This window comes from Pelecanus crispus, chromosome 2, assembly GCF_030463565.1.
Source record: "Pelecanus crispus isolate bPelCri1 chromosome 2, bPelCri1.pri, whole genome shotgun sequence".
In the NCBI taxonomy this organism is placed as follows: domain Eukaryota; kingdom Metazoa; phylum Chordata; class Aves; order Pelecaniformes; family Pelecanidae; genus Pelecanus; species Pelecanus crispus.
Genome location: NC_134644.1, coordinates 148,038,363 through 148,060,102, shown reverse-complemented (window position 1 = coordinate 148,060,102; position 21,740 = coordinate 148,038,363). Strand labels below are relative to the sequence as shown.

Sequence of the window (21,740 nt, the reverse complement as noted above, 5' to 3'; positions counted from 1 at the left end):
AAATTCAAACTAAATTTGAGACATCGATGGAATGGCTTGGAAAAATAGAATATAATCCAACAAGGAAAAGGGCAGGATTCTTAACTTTGGTATAAATAATCAACCTACAGACTGAATATGGGTAAGACATGCTTAGGCAATAATTTTGGAGAAAGGGTCTGTAACAGTGGACAGAGTCACAGGCAGACTGTGATTGAATGTGTAAGGAGAGTATACACATAAAAGATACCAGTAAGGCCTCAGATGAAGTGCTGTGTTCAATTTTGTACAAAGATCAGAAAAAAAGTCCAGAGGAGAGTAAGAGGAGCCCAGAAAACAAAAGACTGAAGGACTGGGACTGCAGGACTGGTTCAATCTGGAGAGCAGAAGACTTTAGAGATGTAATGGCAGTCATTAAATATATAAAAGCCTTATGCAAAGAAGAAGGGGATAAATCAACTGTCTTCCAAGTCTGTGGTGGATATGACAAAAAGTAATGTGCTAAGAATTCAGTATGGGAGATTTGAGTTAGATGTTGGACACGAGGAAACTTTTCATGATAAACCTAGTGAAGCACCGGGGGAAAGCTAGTGAGGCTGTGCCATCTCCATTTTTAAGGACCTGTTTTTCTGTGTCTCTGTAGTCCCTGCGTGGAACATCGTTGCTGGATGTGTCCTCCAGGTCAGTATCTGTGACAACAATGTAATCATCTCTCTTTCTCTTGTCTTTGCTCCTTCGCTTCCCTCTGGCAGATCCCCTCCCGTTCAGCTTTTTCCCCTATTAAGTGAGCTATGAGTACACCTTCAAACAGGATATATTAAAAAAAAGCCTGAGGCCTCTAGGGACAGAGATGGCAAAGACCAGAAGAGCACGCTTAGGACTTGCACAGCGCTGAACGATGGCGCTGCATGCCACCTCTGTCTTCCTAGAAAGCTTTGACCACAAGTCTGTTTCCACTTATTTCAGGGTATATCACATTTTCCTCTGTTTGCAGCCAACAAAGTTAATAAAATCAGCGTAAGCCAAATTGCAGCTGGGCACAGTCTGTCTCAGAAAGGCAGAAAGACTCTTTGTGTGCTGTGTGTCCCTCTTACCACACATTATGCTGCCTTTTCCACACTGCTCATCATCAAAGAAATAGTACGATAGTTTCCGTTGTCCAAAAATCACCTAATCAAGCGTTTCATAAAAATATGGCTTTTAATTGTGTTAATGGTGCGTACTTCACTTCTAAGCAGTAGTATTTTTGGTTTGCTTTTCTCATTTTCAGAATTTATACTAAAACATGGTTGTTTATATGAAAGTGCAACTGCTAGTAGTTGTTCCATAGCAAAGTAACGAAAACGTGCTCAAAGCTACATGTGCATATTAGTGCGTGTATATATTATGTAAGTGGAGAAGAAAACACCCACCCAGTGATCTGTTCTAAATTAATTGTGTTAATTTATTTTAAGAAAGGTATTTAATGTTTTCATAGTTGTCTATTTGAGTAGGAAATGTTAAGGAGATTGTTGGAAAGGTTAATTGAAGAACTGCCACACACTTCATGTGTGTTGAAGATACTCCTTTTATGTGGAGCTATTACTTTTTAATGGCTGTAGGCATGCACCTGTTGGGCTTGAGCAAAAGATTGTAAAAGGTGATTTAACATTGAAAGGCGTGAAAAAGGACTGCCCATCAGATAGTATCTAGTAAGCATCAGTATTTTTAGTGCTGCTTTTCAGATCTTTTATTATGGTCTTGCAGTTAATTGAGTATATCCTACAGGTATAGAAAACAGTGAAATTACCTCACTAATTAGCTGATTTAAAGTGTTGATATTATTTTTTGTTTTGTACATTATTGATAACCAGTTTTCTGAATTTCTTTTCTTAATTACTTACATAGATTTTAAAAATAGTTCTTAAAAGAAGTATCAGGAAAAGGTGCTAATTTAAATATGTTCTTAATTACTCATTATAGTCAACGTATGTCTAATACAAATTTTAAATGTAAAGCATTTTTTTAATGAAATGCTGCTTTTCATGGCAACTCATGGCAAATTCTGAGGGACTTTCTGTTTCCAGTCAGGATATTACATTTAACAAATATTACCAGACTTCTGGTTTGGAATCAGGGAAAGATAGCAATAATTAAATGGGTATATTTTGGTATACTTAAGGATGCTTTATATTTTGGGGTTTTTTTAATCTTGCATGCAGCATAGAAGGAACTTATTCATTTTAATGCATCCTTCTTGTTGGCTTAAAGCTGAAATATAGTTGCTTGAAAATTAATTTACCCCTCATGAATGACTGGTTGGATTATCTTTGTAGCATTAAATGTCAACCCTGAGCTCAGAGCACATTGTGTCTACGGTAAAAAGTTGTCCCTGAGCACTTAATGTTGTGTTAAATGATGATGTGTCCTTTGCAAATGTATTATTAGTGTCAAGCTGTTCCGTCTCTCAAGATTGAAAAATGGTCAGTGATTTGAGCTGCCATTAAACCTGAATAAAAAAGAGAGAGGCTGTGGGGGGTTTTCATGCCTTTTCTGGGTACAGACATACTCTTGAGTACGTATAAGACATATCAAAATGTTTCTGTTAACCTAAGACTCAAAAAACCACCATTTGGAATCACAGCAATTAAAAATAAGAAAAACTTACTTCTGCTTCTCAGGAAAAGCATGGTCATTGAATACATCTGTGTGACACTAAGCGGACAAAAACCAATAATAAATACTTGAGAGCTTGGTCTTGTTTCTGTAGATGTGAGCCGGAGTTCTGATGCTGGTTCTCAAACGTAGATTATAACACTGTTACTGATGTGTGATTTGCTGTCTGATTTTAACTGAGGTTATGCCTGAAATTCCTTTGGAATTTTGTTTTTCTGAGGTTCCTCCAACGTCCTGAATAAATAGTTATTTCCAGTCTTAAAGTTACAGTGTTATGGATGAGGCATGCATGTTTAAGATGTGTTGTGTGTGAGTAGAGTTTCACTGGATTGAAATTCTGTTACTCAATGAATACACAGTGACTGGTTTAAAATTTCTCCAAGATACTCAATCATATACTTCCGTACATGCACCTTAGAAGCTAAGTGCATGGGTACCTTTATGGATTTGGGTGATGTTACAAAACACTTCTTTCCCCATGCCAGACACCTAATTTTCTGGCATTAGTAAAGGCACTTAAAGAAAAACTCTGCTACTGTGTATGAGATGATAGAGCCCCGTTTTGAGGAGTCCCAGGGCATGTAGGAAAAAAACCTACTTATATTCCCTCCTATTAAAAAACAAACTACTGTAAAGTTATGGAATTGTTGAAAGTACAATCTGATTTCAACTTTTTAGTCCATTGACTTGCTGTTTATAGACCCTACTGAATTCCTTTGGTGCACTTTAGTTACATTACTATAGTTACATTAAGGTATTTCAGACAATGTGATTTTATGGCCAAGTTCTCCCTGAGTTGTCAGCCATTTAGCTGGTTCCAACGAAGTGTTCCCTGATGACTGGAAAAAGGCAAATACCATGCCCATCTTCAGGAAAACTAGAAGGAGGACATGGACATAGTAGAGTGAGTCCAGTGAAAGGCCAAGATGACTGACTGGAACACAGGATGTACAAGGAGAGGCTGAGAGAGCTAGTTTGTTCAGCTCTAAGAAGAGAAGGCTCAGCTGAAGTGTTATTACTGTCTACAAATATTTAATAGGAGGCTACAGGCAGGGTGAAGCGTAACTTTTCTTGAAGGTGCACGATGGTAGGACAAGAGGCAAGTTAGAACATGGAAATTCCAGTTAGGTAGGAGAAAAAATGTTTTTACCGGAAGGATGGTCAAATATTGGAAAAGGTTGCTCAGAGAGGCTGTGTAATCTCCACCTTTGGAAATACTCAAAACTCAGCTAGACAAGCTCAGCTACACTAGTTCTTTGAGCAACTGGAGCTAACTTTCAGGCTGGATCCAGTTTAGGAGTTGGCTCTGTTATGAGGGTTGGACCAGATGACCTCCAGAAACCCCTTCTAACCCAAACCATCCTGTGCATCTGTAGCTTAAAACACCAGGGACCGTAGCTGGTACACAGGAATGGTTCTGAAGAAGCAGTGTGATAATTATGGTACATCTTCACCACAGTGGCTCTGTGGTACAGGCATAGCTAACTGGCTTGGGAACCACCAGCTGAGCTGTGATTTTAGATGCATTTTACATTCCCTTCATGGCTCTGTGATGTTCTCTCTATAGTGCTAATAATAGTAAACTATTACTATAGTTACTTCAAAGGTAATTATTTGGCCATGTCTGCCAATGTCTTGAGTCCAGATAAAATCATGTAGGAAACCAGTTCTCCTTCTCCACTTGTCTTTTAGATCTAGTTTCCTTGGCTCAGATTCATTGTGCTTAATCTTAGAGATGAAACCAACTCTAGGCTCTCTCTGTTGTTGATGGCAATAAAATAGGTGCTGCCAGGGAGCACTTTAGGCTGTCCTGGACTGCTGTCACTCACTCTTTGGAGAAGTCTCTCTATGGGAAGTAGAGAGAGCTAAACAAGCAATCACCTAAAACTGAAGTCAGGTGCAATGGCTGTGACCTTCTCTGTCTTGCATGTAAGGAGGTTGTGGAGGATAGTGTGACTGAGCCTTCCTCCATCTTTGACCTTCGCCCCTGCCAGCAAGATCTAACTTTTCCCTTCCCCCTGTTACAGTGGGGAAAAGGAGGCGATGCTCAAAGTGAGACTGTGGAAACCCTGAAAAGACCAGAGGACTGTCTTCTTCTGTGTTTGTTCCATAGGATTTTGTGGGAAGGTTCCTGGAACCTTTGCTAATTCAGATCGATAATCGTAAGAACAACATTGATTTCAGCTTAACTAGGTGTGTGATTTCACACTTCTAGTTTGTCAGTAAAGCTTGCCACCGTCTGTCTCCAGTTTCTAAGTAAGTAAGTATGCATTTTAGTATAGGTTTCAGCATCAGTTACATAAATGTACTTTAGTTAAACTACTACTGGTAACTAAAGTTTACCCAGTAGTTGTAGTTTTATTACAACTTAAACAATACTTTAACATATGAAATGGATTGCTACTGTATGGAAGATGTCTTACTAATGTTTTCATTGTGACTATAAGACCAGCACAGAAAGATTCAGGACAGTAGTTTGTTGGTTGTTAAGAATTATAGTGAAAGTGTTGAAAGGAATTTTAAATCTGTAATGTTGATTAGCAAATTTTACTATCTGTCAGGTTTTTTGGCATGCTGTAAATAACTCATCTTCAAATAATTTGTCTGAGTAATTAAATTTAGATTGCAAATTTCTCATTTCAAATATTTTGACTCTTATCTATTTGGTTTTCCATTGTGGCTTAATTGGTGTGGTCTATATAAACGGACAATAAATTTATATACCTTTGTTATAAAGATCAGTCAGTGAATAGCACTTGGTATTCATCCCAGACAGAATTATGATTGAATGTATTTGCAAGATTAAAGCAGTGAATTTACTTTTTTCTAATTAAAGGCAATTAAAGATTTGCAGACACAAATAAAAGACAATGAATTGAGGAATAAGTGTAGGAGCGAGTCCATTTGCAGGTGAAAAGAAGTGCCTTTGAAGCAGAACCAGCTGTATTTTCATTGAAAGAATAACAGTTTAGGAAGCTTTTCTGCATGCGCTTGCTTGATAGCATAATGTACTCATAAGCAGCTTACACAGTACAGTATTCAAAAAATAGCAGTGCATTAATTTTTAAAGTAGCAAATGCAGGCAGAGAGCAATGCTGCCACATGATGATAATGAAGGTGGATATTGTAAAGTCTACTGAGAGAAAAGAAAGCAGGGAGCTCCCGAAATGTGAACATTTATAAAACAATAACTAGATATTCATATGATAATAAGATTGGACAGCAGCATCAACAAAGGCCAAAGATGCAGTCCTGTTTCTGCTAAAGCCTGATGAATTGAAAAGCAGAGAGGCAGTCTTTAGTCTGTTATTCAATTCCAGTAATGAGCTATTGTTAGAATGAAAGAGTAAATATCTAGAAGTATTGGGAATCTGATTTTTTTCTTTCTTGTGACGTTATTCTATAGAAGATTTGTTCAGGTTGTATCTTAAACAGCAGCATCTTTAAACACAATCTTAAATGTAGTTAGTTTTCTTAAATATAGTGCTCGGCATGTTATATTCTCAGTTACATGTATAACAGAGCTTGGTATGTATGCAAAAGTACAATGTTACGCATACTACCTGGTAATGTCACAGTATTTCTGTAGACTAAAAAAAAAAATGGTCACCCAGAACTTAATGAACTTGTCTAGCTCATATGTATTATTTGGTTTAAGTTTTGCATTAATCATGGTGTCATTGGAGGTTTTGTTAAAAAGAATACTGAATATACAAGATCAGGTTGTCTCTAATCTGTTATTAAAATTATTGAATAGAAGATATATGGGATCTCAATTTCCCTTGTGAGTAGAGATAAATCTGTAGATTTTTAATCCTAGTTACATGAGGAGAAACAAACTCATGTTGCATATTGTGTGAATCCCTAATATTTACTCTGAGGGAGACACTTTGGCATTTTTCACAATCCAGTTGTGTCTAGTAGCTCAAAAAGTACCTATATTTCACCCTTATCTTCACCCTTTTCTCATTCTACAGCTAGTAGAATAGTCTTCATTTCTACCTGTGGAAAGTCTTCAAAGCAGGATCTGTAAAAAGGGCACAACTTGGTTCAGCTGCTGCTGAGGTCACTCTGCCGCCAAAGGAGTAGAAAAAACTGTGCAAGAAGGATGGAAGGAAGGGGTGGGATGAAAGGTGAGCTCTGGAGAGCTTCTGAAGGGCAAAGGCAACTTCAGGCACTGAAGTGGAAAGGTGGATGATCTTTGCACCTGGTCTTGGGAGGGACTGGCAGGAGGCAAGACAAGCAGGGAGATGATGGCTGTAGTCAGTAAGAAAAGTTGCCTTATCATGGACTAGATCTTTGGCCTTAAAAATGGAAAGCAAGTGATGGACTTGGGAAAAGTTCTAAAGAAAGAAGTGGCAAATTTGTAAAAAAGAAAATGGAAATTGGGGTAGTTATAAAAAAAAGTTAAGGAAAGCTGACGCTGGAGTTTGAGAGAAGAGATGAGATGAAGAATTGATAACGATAATGTGAAGTAGAAGAGGAAAGGGTCTTGCTTAAGTAATACAAAATTTGGTCTGGAAATTTTCCAATTCTATCTTTTTGGCAGCTTCTTCTTGCCTTCCTGCATTCCCTCAGGAAAACTCAGTGCCTGTCTTGAATAGACATTGGGTAAAGCAGACAAATGGGGCTTTGTCTGATGAGTCCATCTTAACTGGCTTCGACTGGCTTTGATGGTCAGTTCCTAAGAAGAAGAAACAGCTTAAGCTGATGACTCTGACAGATAAATGTACAAGAAAGCTTGCAGGATAAGTGAGATAAAACTAGAAGACATTGGGAGTGTGAATATACGTACTCCAACTGGTTGAATTTGCAGACACAAAAGAACATAGGGAGCCTGTATTACTTATTTTTGCTTGTTTTCCAGGTGGTAACGATCAGTATTCACGTGGTAGGGACTTTGCATTTCATAGTTCTTTATAGTCCTGTAGTGCAGATGTCTTTCCCAAGGCCTCAGAAAGTTCAGATGCTTTAAGAGTCTTTTAGTACAATTGCTGAATCTGGTTTTCATTACAAAGGACTCCACAGATGCCCTTTTTAAACTTTTGCACTTGGCGGACTCAGACTGTTTTCCCTACCATATTTTTTTTTTTTTCCTTTTGGCTATCACATTTAGCAAGGAGAGTGGTAAATTAATGGCAGGTGCATAGATTTGGAGAACTACCAGCTCTAAAGTAATTATTAAAATAGCCTATTTGTTATATAGGGGGGGTTAGTTGTTCATATCAGATTCAATATAAATCTGGAAGTATTCTCTAGATAAGTAGAATCCAGTCTTAGCCATAGCCACAATACTGGAATAAATAGTACCAGAGTGCTTGAAACCGAGGGAAAGAACACCAATAAGCTTTCCCTTTTCTAGGAGTAGACTTGGTCCTACAGATAGATCGAGTTCATAGGCTGGGTTGCCTGTGCAATGTTTAACCCTGCTCATGTCACCTTCACAGTTGAGCCTTGGAAAGGAGGGAGACTGGGCAATGGGAGGAAAGGGAGGTGGGTTTCAGTAGCTGACTTGTTTCCCATTTCTTATGAGCCTTACAAAGCTTTCTAGTTTTCATTATCTAATTCTGTTGCATCACTGGAAGGGAAACGTCAGACTGTCCTGCTTTATTTACTCCAGACGGGAAAGCAGCAAACCCGAATTATGAGAACTGAAATTGAACTTAGTCCTTGTCAGTTATATACTTCTAAACAAAGGTATTTGTCATGCTTAAAACATCTCAGATGGATAAATTTCTATAGTTTGTTCTCAAGTAAGTAAGAACAGCTGCGTCACTTTATTGAAAGTTGGCTTCTCACAAACAAACAAAAAAATTCAAGGCTGGGGTATATCTATGCCAAATTTCAGCCTGGACTGAATTTTTATGAGTTATAAACTCCTGCCATTTATAATGGAAATTCTGACAGCTTTTTAACTATTTCATAGCAAAAGTCGACTGCAGTACACGTTCTCTTTCTGGCTGGCTTTGTCTCATGACTTAGCCATTTTGGTGGTTCCTGCAATTCTAACTGTTCCAAAAAAATATTGTACTCCTGATGCATCCTATTATTGGATATAATTGACTTCTGAAGAATAATGCTGCAGTGGTCCTGTCCTGCAAATGAGATACATTGACTGGATGAATACATTGGGGCATCAGACATAACTAGTCATTCTGTCATCTTTTCTTCACTCCGTCCCCAGGGTTCCTTTGATATATGCTTTTTTATTCCCCAATAGACATGGTTTCAGTTATTTTTTTCCTTTTGTCATTGACTATTTTCTAAGTTATTTCAGGTCTTTTATGAATAATATCTGACCAAAAGATAACATGGAGACCTTCACAGTATATAATCCCTAGCGCTGAGGAGAGGTTATACAATGAAAGCAAATTCATAATGCGAGTTCAGCATCCACCGTATGCTACAGAGAGGAGCTCCATATTGAATATGAGCAGAGTGATAGAAGGAGTGGACAAAGGTAGAGGTGTGTCTCCATGAATCCAGTGGAGAAGACCTTTCTTTTCCAGTCCATGTTTCAGAATTTCACCACTGCGCTACAATATCCCGGTTTTGAAGGTGACCATAAAACAAGAAGCTTGCACTATTGGTTGTGAATGTAAAACCACATCTGGTTGAGCAAATGGCAGTGTGGCATGCACAAAACTACTGGGCAGAGTTTTAGAGAAAAAGTTAAAGTATTTGAATGTAACAATGACGAAAGCTAAATGTAAAACTGGGTAAAATTAGTGGTTAAAAATGGCCAAAGCTTTCTGCTTTAAGCATTGTAGCTCAGAAATAGGCAAAAAAGGACAAAAAGGCACATGCATTAAGGGGGGAAAAATGGAAAGGACTTTTTTGAAAAGCCAAAGCGGTTGTACTGAGGCTCTACCCCTCTGAGCAGTTTCTTCACAAATCCCTCTTTTCCTTCTCCTCCTTTTGTGACTGTATCTGTGCCTTGACTTCTGTTGACTTGAAGAAGCTGTGGTTAATAGCACATAGTACAGCAGTAACAGGCCCTTCAGACAGCAAAAATAACCCTGAGATATCAAGTGTTTTATGCTTTATTATTGAGATAAATGATTTATGCCATTTCTAAGTACTTGCATGTCCTCCTCTGAACTCAGTTCATACAGACTCACAGTAACCACACGCTTGGCTGCACTCTTTGTGACTGCAAGAGGTAGTCCCTGTAACCTTTAAACGGCCATCTAAGACACTTCTAGAAGATTCTGTGTAACATGTTTGTACAAGCAGATGGTGTGAAGCAATGGTTTTATTAGCGCTTACTTGGACTAGTTGCATGTCTCCGAGTTCTGCAGCTTGCAAATATTGTTCCGGTTCAGAATGATGAAACATTTACACTCACCATAGTGTCCTGTATTACACATTTATATATGCATTAGAAGTCACTAACCAACAAAAATTATAATGAAAATTTGGTTTTGATTGAAATGTGAGGGGAAAAACGTCACCCACCTTTAATCTACTTATTTGCTGTCTGATGCTTACTGAACAATTTAATAAACCTGTACTAGTGGATGGCTATCCGTACGTGTATTTTGATGTCTGGAGTAATAGGTTCTGTGCTGATTTGTCAACTCTTGCTTGTTGCTGTTATTGTCTATGTTAAGGACCGTTGTGCCACGGATCAGGCCCCTGTCTTACAGAGTAGCTCCTGCTTAAAGTGCTGGGCTGTGGGATGTTTTCAAAATGTTAAATCTGACTTTTCAACTGGAATAATTGCAGATGTTCTTTATCTTCTTTTTGCATAATTTTCATTAAATGTGCTTTTCTACTCTAGGAAAACAAGATTATAAGAAAACCAGGCCTATGTTAAGAGCTACAAGATTAAAAGCAGAGGCCAAGAAAACTGCACTAGGCGTAAAGGTAGAGATCTATTTGATAGCTTATACCACCTTTGTGTATATGTTGTTTCTTTTCCCCATAGATGTAATGTGTGAATATTGATTTCTGAGAGATATTATGACACTTCAAAATCTAAGTGGAATGCCAGAATCTAAAATATTTATGATGGATTACTTTTACTTAACCCTAAAATAACTAGAATAGTTGAATTGCTAAAAGACTTTAAGCAGTTCATGTCCTTGTTATGATGTATACTTACTTTAAGGTCAATAAAGTACTATATACTTAGAAAATTGATCTTTTCAGGGAGCCTGTCTACACACAGAATGAATGTTTTAATGATTTCAAGTAGTTATAAAAATTACAATAAATATCTTCCTTCTTCCTCCTCCTATCCTATACCCAGGAGTAATTTAAAGTCTGGGTTTGTTAAGTAATACAAATTCTTAGCATTATTATCTCAGCGTACATCCTTGTGTATTGCGTCTGACTTGGGGATAAAGAAAGCTTAACTAACAGCAAAACACATGGAGAGGTACTGAACTTTATTTTGGAAATGTCCCTTTTTCAGGCTGGTATGAAGTATAATAATGACTATTTGATCACAGCTGTGAATATGAGCAAGGAGGACAGTTTGGAATATTTTGTGCTATCTACTACGCAGTGTGTCATCAAAACGGGATTTATCTGAATGCACATTGTTTATTTAAGTTGCATCTGGTATTTTTCCCTCAAACTTATTTTTGAATCAAATTGATATACAATTAGCTTAGCAGCAAGGGTAAAAACCAAGCAAAATAAAGAAGTGCATCAGATACCTGGCTATTCTAGTGAAAGAAATTGCAGAAATGTTAAAAGGAGAACATTTTCTTGTTTCTGGCAGATGAGAAATCAATTTTTTCAAGTTATAGCTTATAGCAAATGCCAAGGTATTACTACCAAGCTGTAACAGCTGTTGAGCTGCCAGATGATGTATTTGGTTGTCTTCCAGAATTTGCTATTATAATCACGAAACAGTGCTTTCTTTTTGCTCCTGATTGCTGATCTCGATCAAGCATTACCATGCGATGCAGTATGTTTTCACAACATAATCTCCTCAGTTAGTGCTGTGTGTCAGGTTTTAATGAGAAAAAGTAGATTGCCTTTTTTGTTTAAAGGATAGATTATTAACCTTTTGAGTTCAATGTTTCTTCCTTCCTTTCTTATTAAATTTTACTTTTTCTTTTCATTTTACTTTCAATGACATGACCTTTTAAAAGTGATGTTCTACTTGGAGACTTTTACTGTACAGCCTAGTTTTTTTAAAATGTGCAAGTTTTTTGTATGTCTTTGGCAAGTGAGAAAAATATGAACCTTGGTCCTTCAAAACCAGTTCTGTCTCCTTATTTTCTTAAATAGCTGTTACTTAAAAATGAGGGAAAATAGGAAAGCATATGTGTAATCATATGTATAATGAAGAATCAAGTATTAGCGAGTAAAGAAATCAAGAACACTTTATTTTGTACAGATATGTTCCTACATGTTATAGCAGAACACCAGCTGACTTCTAGGTAAGAATGAGTTTTGCCATCAGGGCACACCCGTGTTCTCCAGGTCATGGGATGTTGTTCCTGGGGTTCTGCTAGTTGCAGCGTGCAATGTCTCAGATTTGCAATTCTGTCTCTGCCTTTAAAAAAAACAAGAAAAAAATTCTTTAAAATACTGTCTTCCGGCTGTGATATTTTTTGCACAACTGGACCTTAAAATATGACTTGGCCCAGGTGGCCAAGAGGGCCAACAGCATCCTGGCCTGTATCAGGAATGGTGTGGCCAGCAGGAGCAGGGAGGTGATTGTGCGCCTGTACTCGGCGCTGGTGAGGCCGCACCTGGAATACTGTGTCCAGTTTTGGGCCCCTCACTACAAGAAAGACATTGAGGTGCTGGAGCGTGTCCAGAGAAGGGCAACAAGGCTGGTGAAGGGTCTGGAGCACAGGCCTTATGAGGAGCGGCTGAGGGAACTGGGGTTGTTTAGCCTGGAGAAGAGGAGGCTGAGGGGAGACCTTATCGCTCTCTACAACTCCCTGAAAGGAGGTTGTACTGAGGTGGGTGTTGGTCTCTTCTCCCAAGTAGTTACTGATAGGACGAGAGGAAATGGGCTCAAGCTGTGCCAGGGGAGGTTTAGGTTGGAAATTAGGAAAAATTTCTTTACAGAAAGGGTAGTCAAGCATTGGAAGAGGCTGCCCAGAGAGGTGGTGGAGTCCCCATCCCTGGAAGTGTTCAAAAAACGGGTAGATGTGGCACTTCGGGACATGGTTTAGTCTAGTCTACGCTTGATTGGCTTAGAGTGGACTTGGCAGTGCTAGGTTAATGGTTGGACTGGATGATCTTAAAGGTCTTTTCCAACCTAAACGATTCTATGATTCTGTTCTATGATTCTACAATTCTATGACTCTGGATCATCCCCAAACAGATCATAGTCATTTGCTTTACTTCCTAATTGCTGAGAAAGCTGACAGAGCTGAAGCAAAAGGGAAGGTAAGTTGGGCACCTTTCCCTCGGGGGATATGCTTGTGGGGAAGGAAAGCAGGGCCTTTGTATGCATCCTTCTCACTGAGCCTGCTTAATGCCAACAACCTCAGGCTTACTAAATGTTACAATACTTCTACCAGAAAGTGGGCAATCCCTGTAGAATAAAACTCTGCACTTCTACTGACAGACCCTGCAGCGCTCAGCATGGAAGCAAGGCTTATTTCATGTCTCGGGGTAAACTTGCACCTCTTCCCGTCTCGCAGTGAGAACTCTTCACCCTGCTCTATCCCTCCAGTTCCGCAGAGTTTCACCGTGGGCAGTGGATATGCCTGGAGTGTCTGCAGGGAAATGGCCCTCCCTACCCCAGGAGAGGCTGTTGAGTTGTGAAGCACCGTAACCTCTCCCGCTCTGTCAGGCAGGGCTTGTTTTGCTCAGTCCGTCGTTAAGTTCCTCCAGCTGTCCAAGAGAAATCTTCTTACATTCATCCTTCACGCTTATCCCAGATACTCTTCCGTTGTCTTCTGGATAAATTTTGAAATGAGAATTTCTTCAAGTCTCCTGCGTAGTGTGACAGTAGGGTGTTAAACTGCTCCTCATGTCTGTGGCTGTCCGAAGAGTCAGCAGAGTTGAGGTCCCGTCAGGTTATGTACTTCCGTGAAACTGTTTTGAGGCTTGAGTGTGCATTCCTTTAATAGTTTCCTAATATTCAGAGCTTTTGAGTGTGCCTGAGACCTTCCTTTGGGAAGGTACCATCACAGTTGTCACTGCATATTAACAAAGTTTTCTGATGGTGATAAGCAACACGACTCACCTTCCAAACGCTAGGATTTTAGTCTTTTTATATGATGTAGGCCCCAATTCTGTGCTATGACAAGTTGATTAACTTCAGTCTGTGTTGAGGAAAAATAAAGTGGTGTAACCACAGTGCAATGTAATAAGTAGGCAACACTTTAAATAGAAATGTCCAAAGTTCTTGTAAATCTTTGAGAAAACACATACATATGTGTATTTACCATATATTTTATTTGTTTATCCAGGTTTCAGTACATGATGCACTATGCAGCATTTCAAAATATATTAACATTTTCTTATAAAAAGCTAAGTTGCAGTTAATAAAAATATTGTAGACGAAGGATATCCTTATCATACATGTAAAAGTACAAGCTCTCTGTGAAAGAGGAATATTTTTATAATTCTGTGAAATACCTAACATAGTAAGTACCATACTACCACGTAAAACGATAGGATTTTTAGTGCTCATTGATACCTCTGGAGCTGTTTTGCACTAGTGTCGTGAAGAGCTTATATTCCTGGCTGTAAACTAAGACTTGGTGTAGCATTTGGGGGGGGGGGGGGGGGAAGAGGTCTGGAAAATAGTGAAGGGATTTTAGTCCTTAATTTCTATGAAGATAACGAAATTGAACTGTTGTATATTTCACCATGAGAGCTGACAACATTCACTTAAAAAAAAAAAAAAGGCCCTATAAATGACATAAAACTTTTCAAAACCAATCCCCTGGAGATCCTTCACATTTCATCGTTGGCATACTAATTAGCTTGTCTTGTCAAACTTTGATTGCCTTGTCATTTTAATGCAAGGTTTAAAGTAACAAAGTTTCTTTCAGTCACCAGCATTTAGTACTTTTTAATTTCCCCAATGAGAGATTTTATCGGTGTTGATAATGTCAGAGAAGCAGCTAAGCACTAATAACTATCAAAAGTTAGTTCAAGCAGGGTGACCATGCTAGTATTTGGCGTGTAATATTTGGTCTTTAAACATGTTTAAAAATTAAATATTGTAGCAGAGCTATTGTGCTGGCTCTGTTTGTATATGTGACACTAATGCAGACAGTGCCAAAATATACGGTGTCTCTTGGAAAAGCAGGACCCCTGTCTTGAGAAACAACTCGGAGCGAAAGCAGTATGCTGCATGTCTCCTGGTGTTTGGATAAGACAAAATTCTTTGTAGCAGTACCAAAAAAGGAGCCTCTGAACTTTCTCTGTGTGGTTGTTTTGTTGTCCCCCCATGGGGGGCTCGTGTTGGTGGAAGCCCACCTGCTCGTCCTTACCAGGTGGAGCAGCAAGGGGTCTGCACCACCGGTGCTAACTCTGCTCTCAGTGGGTGAGGAAAAGGTGCCAGCAGGAGGGTGGCAAGCAGAAAATGGTTTGAGGAATGTGGAAGCTCAGCCCCAGATAGCTGGGGTTTGGTATGCGGAGGCTGAGAGTAATGGGAGTTCTTGGGGAGAGGTTTTTTTCACAGGCTGCAAGAATAAATCAGTGGTCCGTGAGATAGAGGACGAAGTTTTCTCTCTTGTTGAAAGGTAGACACAAATCTGAACAGTAGTATTTTACACCCACTTGCAAAGACATAATTGACTGCAGAATACCACTCCATAGAGAATTATTAGCAACGTAGTACATCAACTGAGCTAAGGAAAAAATATTTCCTAAAAATGTGAGAGCTTACTGTCTGTCATTCTTTTGCATATCTGCTTAATCTATTGTGTAGCTAGCTAGCTCACTATTAAGAGTTTATCTCATCTGGAACAAGTTATGTATGAATAGATAACAAGACATTCCTAGTGTATTTTGGCAAAGGATATTCTCTGATTTCACGCTGTTCATAATCTGCTAAGTTAGTGTTGCCAAGATAAGTCGGGAATATAGTTTCATAGCTTTGCAGAAATTAAGGCCGCAAGGGACTATTAGATCATTTGATCTGGCCTTCTTTATATGTTACAGATCATGAAATTTCATCCAAATACTTTCTAGGAAGTCCAAGCACTTTACAATGGCCAAAATACTGGGTCTTCAAACCAGCTTATGTGCCTCACATAAAGAGCAGAGCAGCTTAATGTGCCACCAATGAACAAAGTGTGATATTCCCAGTGATCCCAGTAGTCAGACCGTGATCCCTGACCTTGAAATGGAAGAGAGGGGAAAAAACCCGTACAAAGAGAAAAACAAAATCAGGTTGCTCCCATCTGACCCTGACCTGACCGGGACACGTAAGTACAGTAGTCATGGTGGTTTGAGCATGTGAACAAGGTGCACCAAGCAGGAGCTTAGGGAGGATTTTCTGTACCATCTCAGAGCCATAGTCCATCTTTCTCAGGCTTTGGTCTCTACTTATGACCAATCTGTAATACTTCAAAGGATAGTTGACAACAACAAAACCTCAAATTCCAGAAATAAAATCAATACAATTGGAGGAAAATTTCCTGAAAAAGAAGGAAACTTCTTTTGATCCTATATAGAAAAGTCTAAAGCACTGAAGCATGAGGTGCCATTACTTTTAACAATCTGGTACTTCAGAATTTCAGAATATAGCACTGACCAAGTAAGTAATCCCCATCTTCCCAGGGCCCTGAAGGAGGGGAGCAGTCTGGAGGGCTGAATTTGCCAACTCCAAGGTTGGCAGCCAGGATCTCCTTTTCACACAAGCCCAAGTTGAAGTATTCTTCCCAATAGCTAAATAAAAATATGCTGGTTTTGAGAGATCTGACCATAAAAGACTCACAGCCGTGGAAGTCCATATTTTCCCCAAGAGGTAACTGGAATGTTCAATCGTTCTTACTCCTAGGAAATGGCATCTTATTTCAAGACTGAGTTTATCTAACCGCAGCTGGACCTTGAGAGGTTCTTGTAAACAAGATAGAAGGACCCCACACTGTGAAGCGCCTTACTTAAATACAGGTGTATGGCATATATAGTTATATGCTGTAACCAAGCTACCTCTCATTTTTCTCTATGATAAAATAAATACCATTCATCCCCCTACTGGAAATCCCTCTGCCTTTGCACATCCAGAGATCACACAGAGGGAGTGGTTACCCCTTAAATCCAAAGACCTTTTTAGAGTCACAGTTTTTCAAGGCAGAGTCCTCCAGTTTGTAAGTACTATCTACATCTTTGATACCTGTATGTATTATCTTGCATTTAGCTATATTAAAATGAATCCTGTTGCTTTGTGATCATATAGCCAGGCCTTTTAGATGACTCTGTAATAGTACCTTGTTCTCATTATTTGAGGCAATAATGATCTTTGTTCCATCTGAAATTTTTACAATAAAAAAGTATAACATAAAAATTACTGATGAAAGTTAATAAATTGTTTTTGTTACCTTGAATTAGATGTAGAATGTCCTGCACTAAGGAAGTAAACATCCGTTTTTAAATACGATTTTGTTGAAACTCTAAAAAATGGTCACAGTGAATGTCCAGATAAAGTCTTCCAGTTAGAAATTATATGGGATAAAAACGTTGATTGTCAAGTTCATGTACATTTGTTTTATTTCTACAGGTATCCTTGGTTAGCATGATTTTCTTTTCATCTCTTTTCAGAAATAGCTAGGGATAGTTTAGCATTTCAAAGACAGCAATTTGTGGTACTCTTTCACCTAGTTTTAAGCTGGTTTCAGATAAAAAAAAAGGTACGATTCTCTTTGGGGGACAATAAAAAATAAGTAAAAAATCCAAAATTTCCTGAAAGTGTGATATTTCCCTGTATGTGTAGGATATGATGCTGCCATACACAGTGTCCAGATTTGTGTTATTATAGCCAACAGTTTCTCCTCACCCCTATTTTTTCATCTCCTGATTAGTCTTGTTTAGATCCCAGCTCTGCAACTTGCTCCATCAGGGTGAATCTGAGGACATTATCCAAGTATTTTGGCATGAGAGACATAAAACTGACAAAAAATGATAGGACAATTAAATCTACGGTATGCTGTAATGGCATGTGTTTCCTTTATGTAAAAGTTTCTGAAAAAACTTAACCAAGCTGAAATCAGTAGGGTTCTACAGACATTATTCTAAATACAAGAGAACATAATAGAAAATACTGTTCCTTTTAAAGGCTTCTTTGACTGTAGTTTGGGATTTGAGAGCAGGGATGTTATTTCCTAGAGTTCTGTACCGTGTTATAAAAGAAAAAAGGAGAAAAAGCCCTGTGATCATTTTAAGTTTATTTCTATAGGACTGTTTCTATATTGGTTAATTATTCATGGTGAAATCCTCTGAGTAAATGGATTTGGCAGAGGGATGATAGGGATGATCCATAAAGTGCAAGAGAAAGGGAGCTGAGCAGGGAGAATTTTAACATTTCATTTCTATGCATGGCTTTAAATACAAATAGCAAGGCCTGATAAGTATAAAACAAATTAAAATTACAATATATACTGTTGTTGCAAAGACAGTATAGTGGTGTAGCATCTCATTTGCTATTTACATTGCAAAATTTATGTTTATAAAAGTTCATAAACCGGATGCAATTCTTAAGAGACTGTATATCCCTAGCTGAGAGCCAGGTGTCCTTTGTTAGGCCATTTATTTTAGATTTTTGTTACTCTGCCTTCTTCAGTAATTCAAAATTAAGGTTCTTGCATAATTTACAAACCTAGAATTTCAATAAGGCTTTTCATTCCCAGGGTTAATAAATACCGGTCCAGCCACCCAGTTCCTAATGCCTGTGTAAGGAAAGTAGTATTGTTATCTCAGTGTTATTCACTGTAAAACTTAGGCAGAGGAATTAAAGAACTACTCCCGTCGAAGCAGTTACTGGGCAGCCTGAGAATAAAAATCAAGATTTTCCCAGTTCCACTTCCTAGAAAACAAATATTTAATGCTAACATTCCCCCAGATTTTGCTGCTGCTACCACAGCGTTTCAGGGAGGCTGGGGAGAAGGGAGAGGGAAGGTGAGCCTATTGTAAAGCAGAAAACGTGGCAAGCATGGCATCCAAACAAGGGAAAAAACTTTTTAATACTGGAATGAATTTGCTCTCTGTGTCAAGTGTGAACGGTGCCTGCATTGTACGGTTTTGTTGTCCACTCTCCTGAGCAGATGGAGCTTGCAGTTGTATGTCACTTGTTTATTACATCCTCTTAAGATTAGTAGCTGTGTGGCCAGATGGGTCTGGGAGCACAGCTGTGGATACAAGGAAATAAATGAAACCTGTCTGATGCTGCCATGCCCTTTTGTGAGATACTGACGTGTTGCAACTGCAACAAAGCAAAAATCACTTTCCTTTAATATATTAGTGAATTAGATGTACTTTCTTTTTTTTAATCAAATCATATGAAATCAGGAGGATGAGGTTCAGAGGATGATACAATTCTAGGAGGAAAATGTAGTTGAAATCTGTAACAAACAGTCTCAGCAAATTTACAGGAGCAATTTTAATGTGGTAAAATAAATTTAAAGTACATCTCAATTAATCATCCATATAAAATGTAAAGCAAAGCTTTCTATAGAACAAAGACTCCTATAGAGCATACGCCAACTAGGCAGTAGTATTTCAAAGTTTATTAGATGGCATATGTTGAATTATTGATCCAACATTCTGATAAACTATATAATGCATTCATGTAAATGCAAATGAAATGCTGTTCTATAGAAGAATGCCAGATTATGGGCTAGACTTTAAAAAAAATGAAGCTGGCACACTTTTAACTCCTTCATGGTGGTGGACACACAAAGTTGGTCACAAAGACACCACCAATCTAGAGATACTGGATGGAATTCATCCTACAGTGCAGGTCTCCACACCAAAGATAGCATCTCCACTCCCCTTCTAGTCTAAGGGGGGAAACAGGCATTTTTAGGAAGAATTCACCTGACCTCTTTTAGAGGGCACAATGAATGTTACACCAAAGAGTGTCAGCTTCTCTCCTTGGATGGTAAAGGGTGTCTGCTTGTCTAGGTGCGGTGTAGGCATCTCCTTTCAGTCCCACTGGCAGAGTAGATTTGATGTGGCATCTTCTGTTTCAATTCAGATTAGTTATTATAAAGTCACTGGACTGTTTTTCTTCTCTCCTTTTAAGTATACAGCTGGATTGTTTTGATGCACATGGTTTGTAGGTTAACATGAAGCGGAGATTTGGAGGGGAGGTTGTTGCTTCTTTTTGTAGAGGGAAAATGGTTTTGGGGTTACAAACTAACCTGTTCCTTTTGAGCACCTCAGTGCATGATTTTAAAAATATATAATGATGATAAGGAATGAAACAGTGCATGTTGTTAGCTGTGGAAGTGGCACTTTCTGTGAGCTGAAGGAACATAAGGATTTTTCTCAAATTTGTATTTCTTCTTTCATTGTCTAGCAAAATGAGAGTCAACACTATAGGAAGTGTGCTGTGCTTTCCAGGAAAATAAAAACTTAAAAATGTGAAATACTGTGACTTTGAAAGAAGTAGTGTTATAAAGAGGATGATCATACTATGATTTATTATGTCTGAGATCTAAAGTTGGAGCTTAACAGAGTCCAGCCTTAAGATAGAATATGATGATAGGCAGTCACATAATGAGTATGACGTGTAGTACAAAAACATTTTTCTGCTTCTGAAAGCTGCTATAAATCATGTATACTTTGGAAGACTCTTTTATGTTAATTAAGGAAGATGCAGAAAGTTGCAATATTTTATGGGAAGAGAGGCAAGTGCAAGTGCAAATTGTTGTGCTTTTTGCCTTATTGCAGAGGGGAAGGAAGAAAAGTTTCGTCCAATTCTGAAGGATTTTGTAGCTCCATATTGTAATGCATGCCAGGAGGTTGGGAGGTAGAGGTAGCAATTTTCATTGACTTCCACCATACTGTGTTTGCTTCATTAAAAAATTACAAATTTGTTGGCAAAAAGCAGTAACATATTGCTAGAAAACATCAAAATTCACAGTGTAAATTCATAACTTAAATTTGTGTTCAAAACTGTGCTTTGTGAATTCTGTCTTTTCTATTAAAAAAGAAGGAATAGCATAATAAAAGGATGTAAAGCTCCTATTTCTAGGTCAGACCAAAGATCTTTAAGCCAAATATCCTATTTCTGGCAGTATATCAGACTCACCAAAACCTTTATTAAGTGAATGGATTTTATAACATTCTGAAATGGTAATCACAAAGAAGAAATCATTAAAGTATCAATGCCCTATGCAATTATATATGTCTGATGTTATTTTGATGTGCATTATAGAATGGAAATAATATTTATTCCTGACTTATCTGAAAATATGATACTATTTCTAACAGGTTTTGTTTTGTTTTTTTTTTCTCTTATTTCTACAGGAAGTTGCCCTTGTCCTTGCAGCTATACTGGTATTTTTGTTGGCTTTCTATGCTTTCTTTTATCTTAACATTTCCAATGAAGTTGACCTTGATCTGGATCCAGATGAAAACTAGCAGATGCAATGAATCTATCATCAAGATTTCTTCAGCTTGAACAAGACTACATAGGAACACACAGTCCCTTCACTGTGAGACAGTAAATGATGCCATTTCTTGCAGTCCAAATTCATAAGAAAGTTTTGCAATATGTCAGTCACTTTTACATTCCAGATCTCCAAAATAAGAGAACACTCATGCCCGGCAAGTGTATTTGGTTAATACCAAAGCCAGGAGCAGCAGTACAATACATGAAGTTTATTGTTTACATTGTTTTTTTCTCGGGCAGAGAACTTTGATGTTAAAAGACAGGTGCTATTATTATCATGGGTATTGATGCTGACTTCACAGGAGGAGAGTCTGCCTTGACTAAATTTAGGAATCAAAGCTTCCTAATAGCCAAATTAGGTTCCTTTTCCTTTCCCAAAAAGAAAGCAGAAATACCAAATAAAAAGCCTTTTCTTGATTTGTATTTAAAGTACGTCAGAAAACCCTCATCCTTTCTCTCCCTTTTAATCTTTCTTGTGCATGTGTGCACACGCGCGCGCACGAAGACGGAAGAAATTGTAGGAAAAAAAATATCTTTTTAGAAGCAGTCTGTC

The 21,740-nt window shown here is 38.2% G+C and overlaps 1 protein-coding gene across 1 annotated transcript in view; it reads left to right on the top strand.

The window, feature by feature from the left end:
• The window catches only part of TRIQK (triple QxxK/R motif containing), a 42,853-nt gene extending 21,697 nt beyond the window's left edge, over positions 1–21,156 (top strand). Inside the window, exons 4-5 of the mRNA XM_009490167.2 lie at positions 10,418–10,503; positions 21,043–21,156. Of these exons, the coding sequence (XP_009488442.2) occupies positions 10,418–10,503; positions 21,043–21,156 (200 nt within the window). The remainder of the gene's footprint in view (positions 1–10,417; positions 10,504–21,042) is intronic.
• Positions 21,157–21,740: the final 584 nt, after the last annotated feature.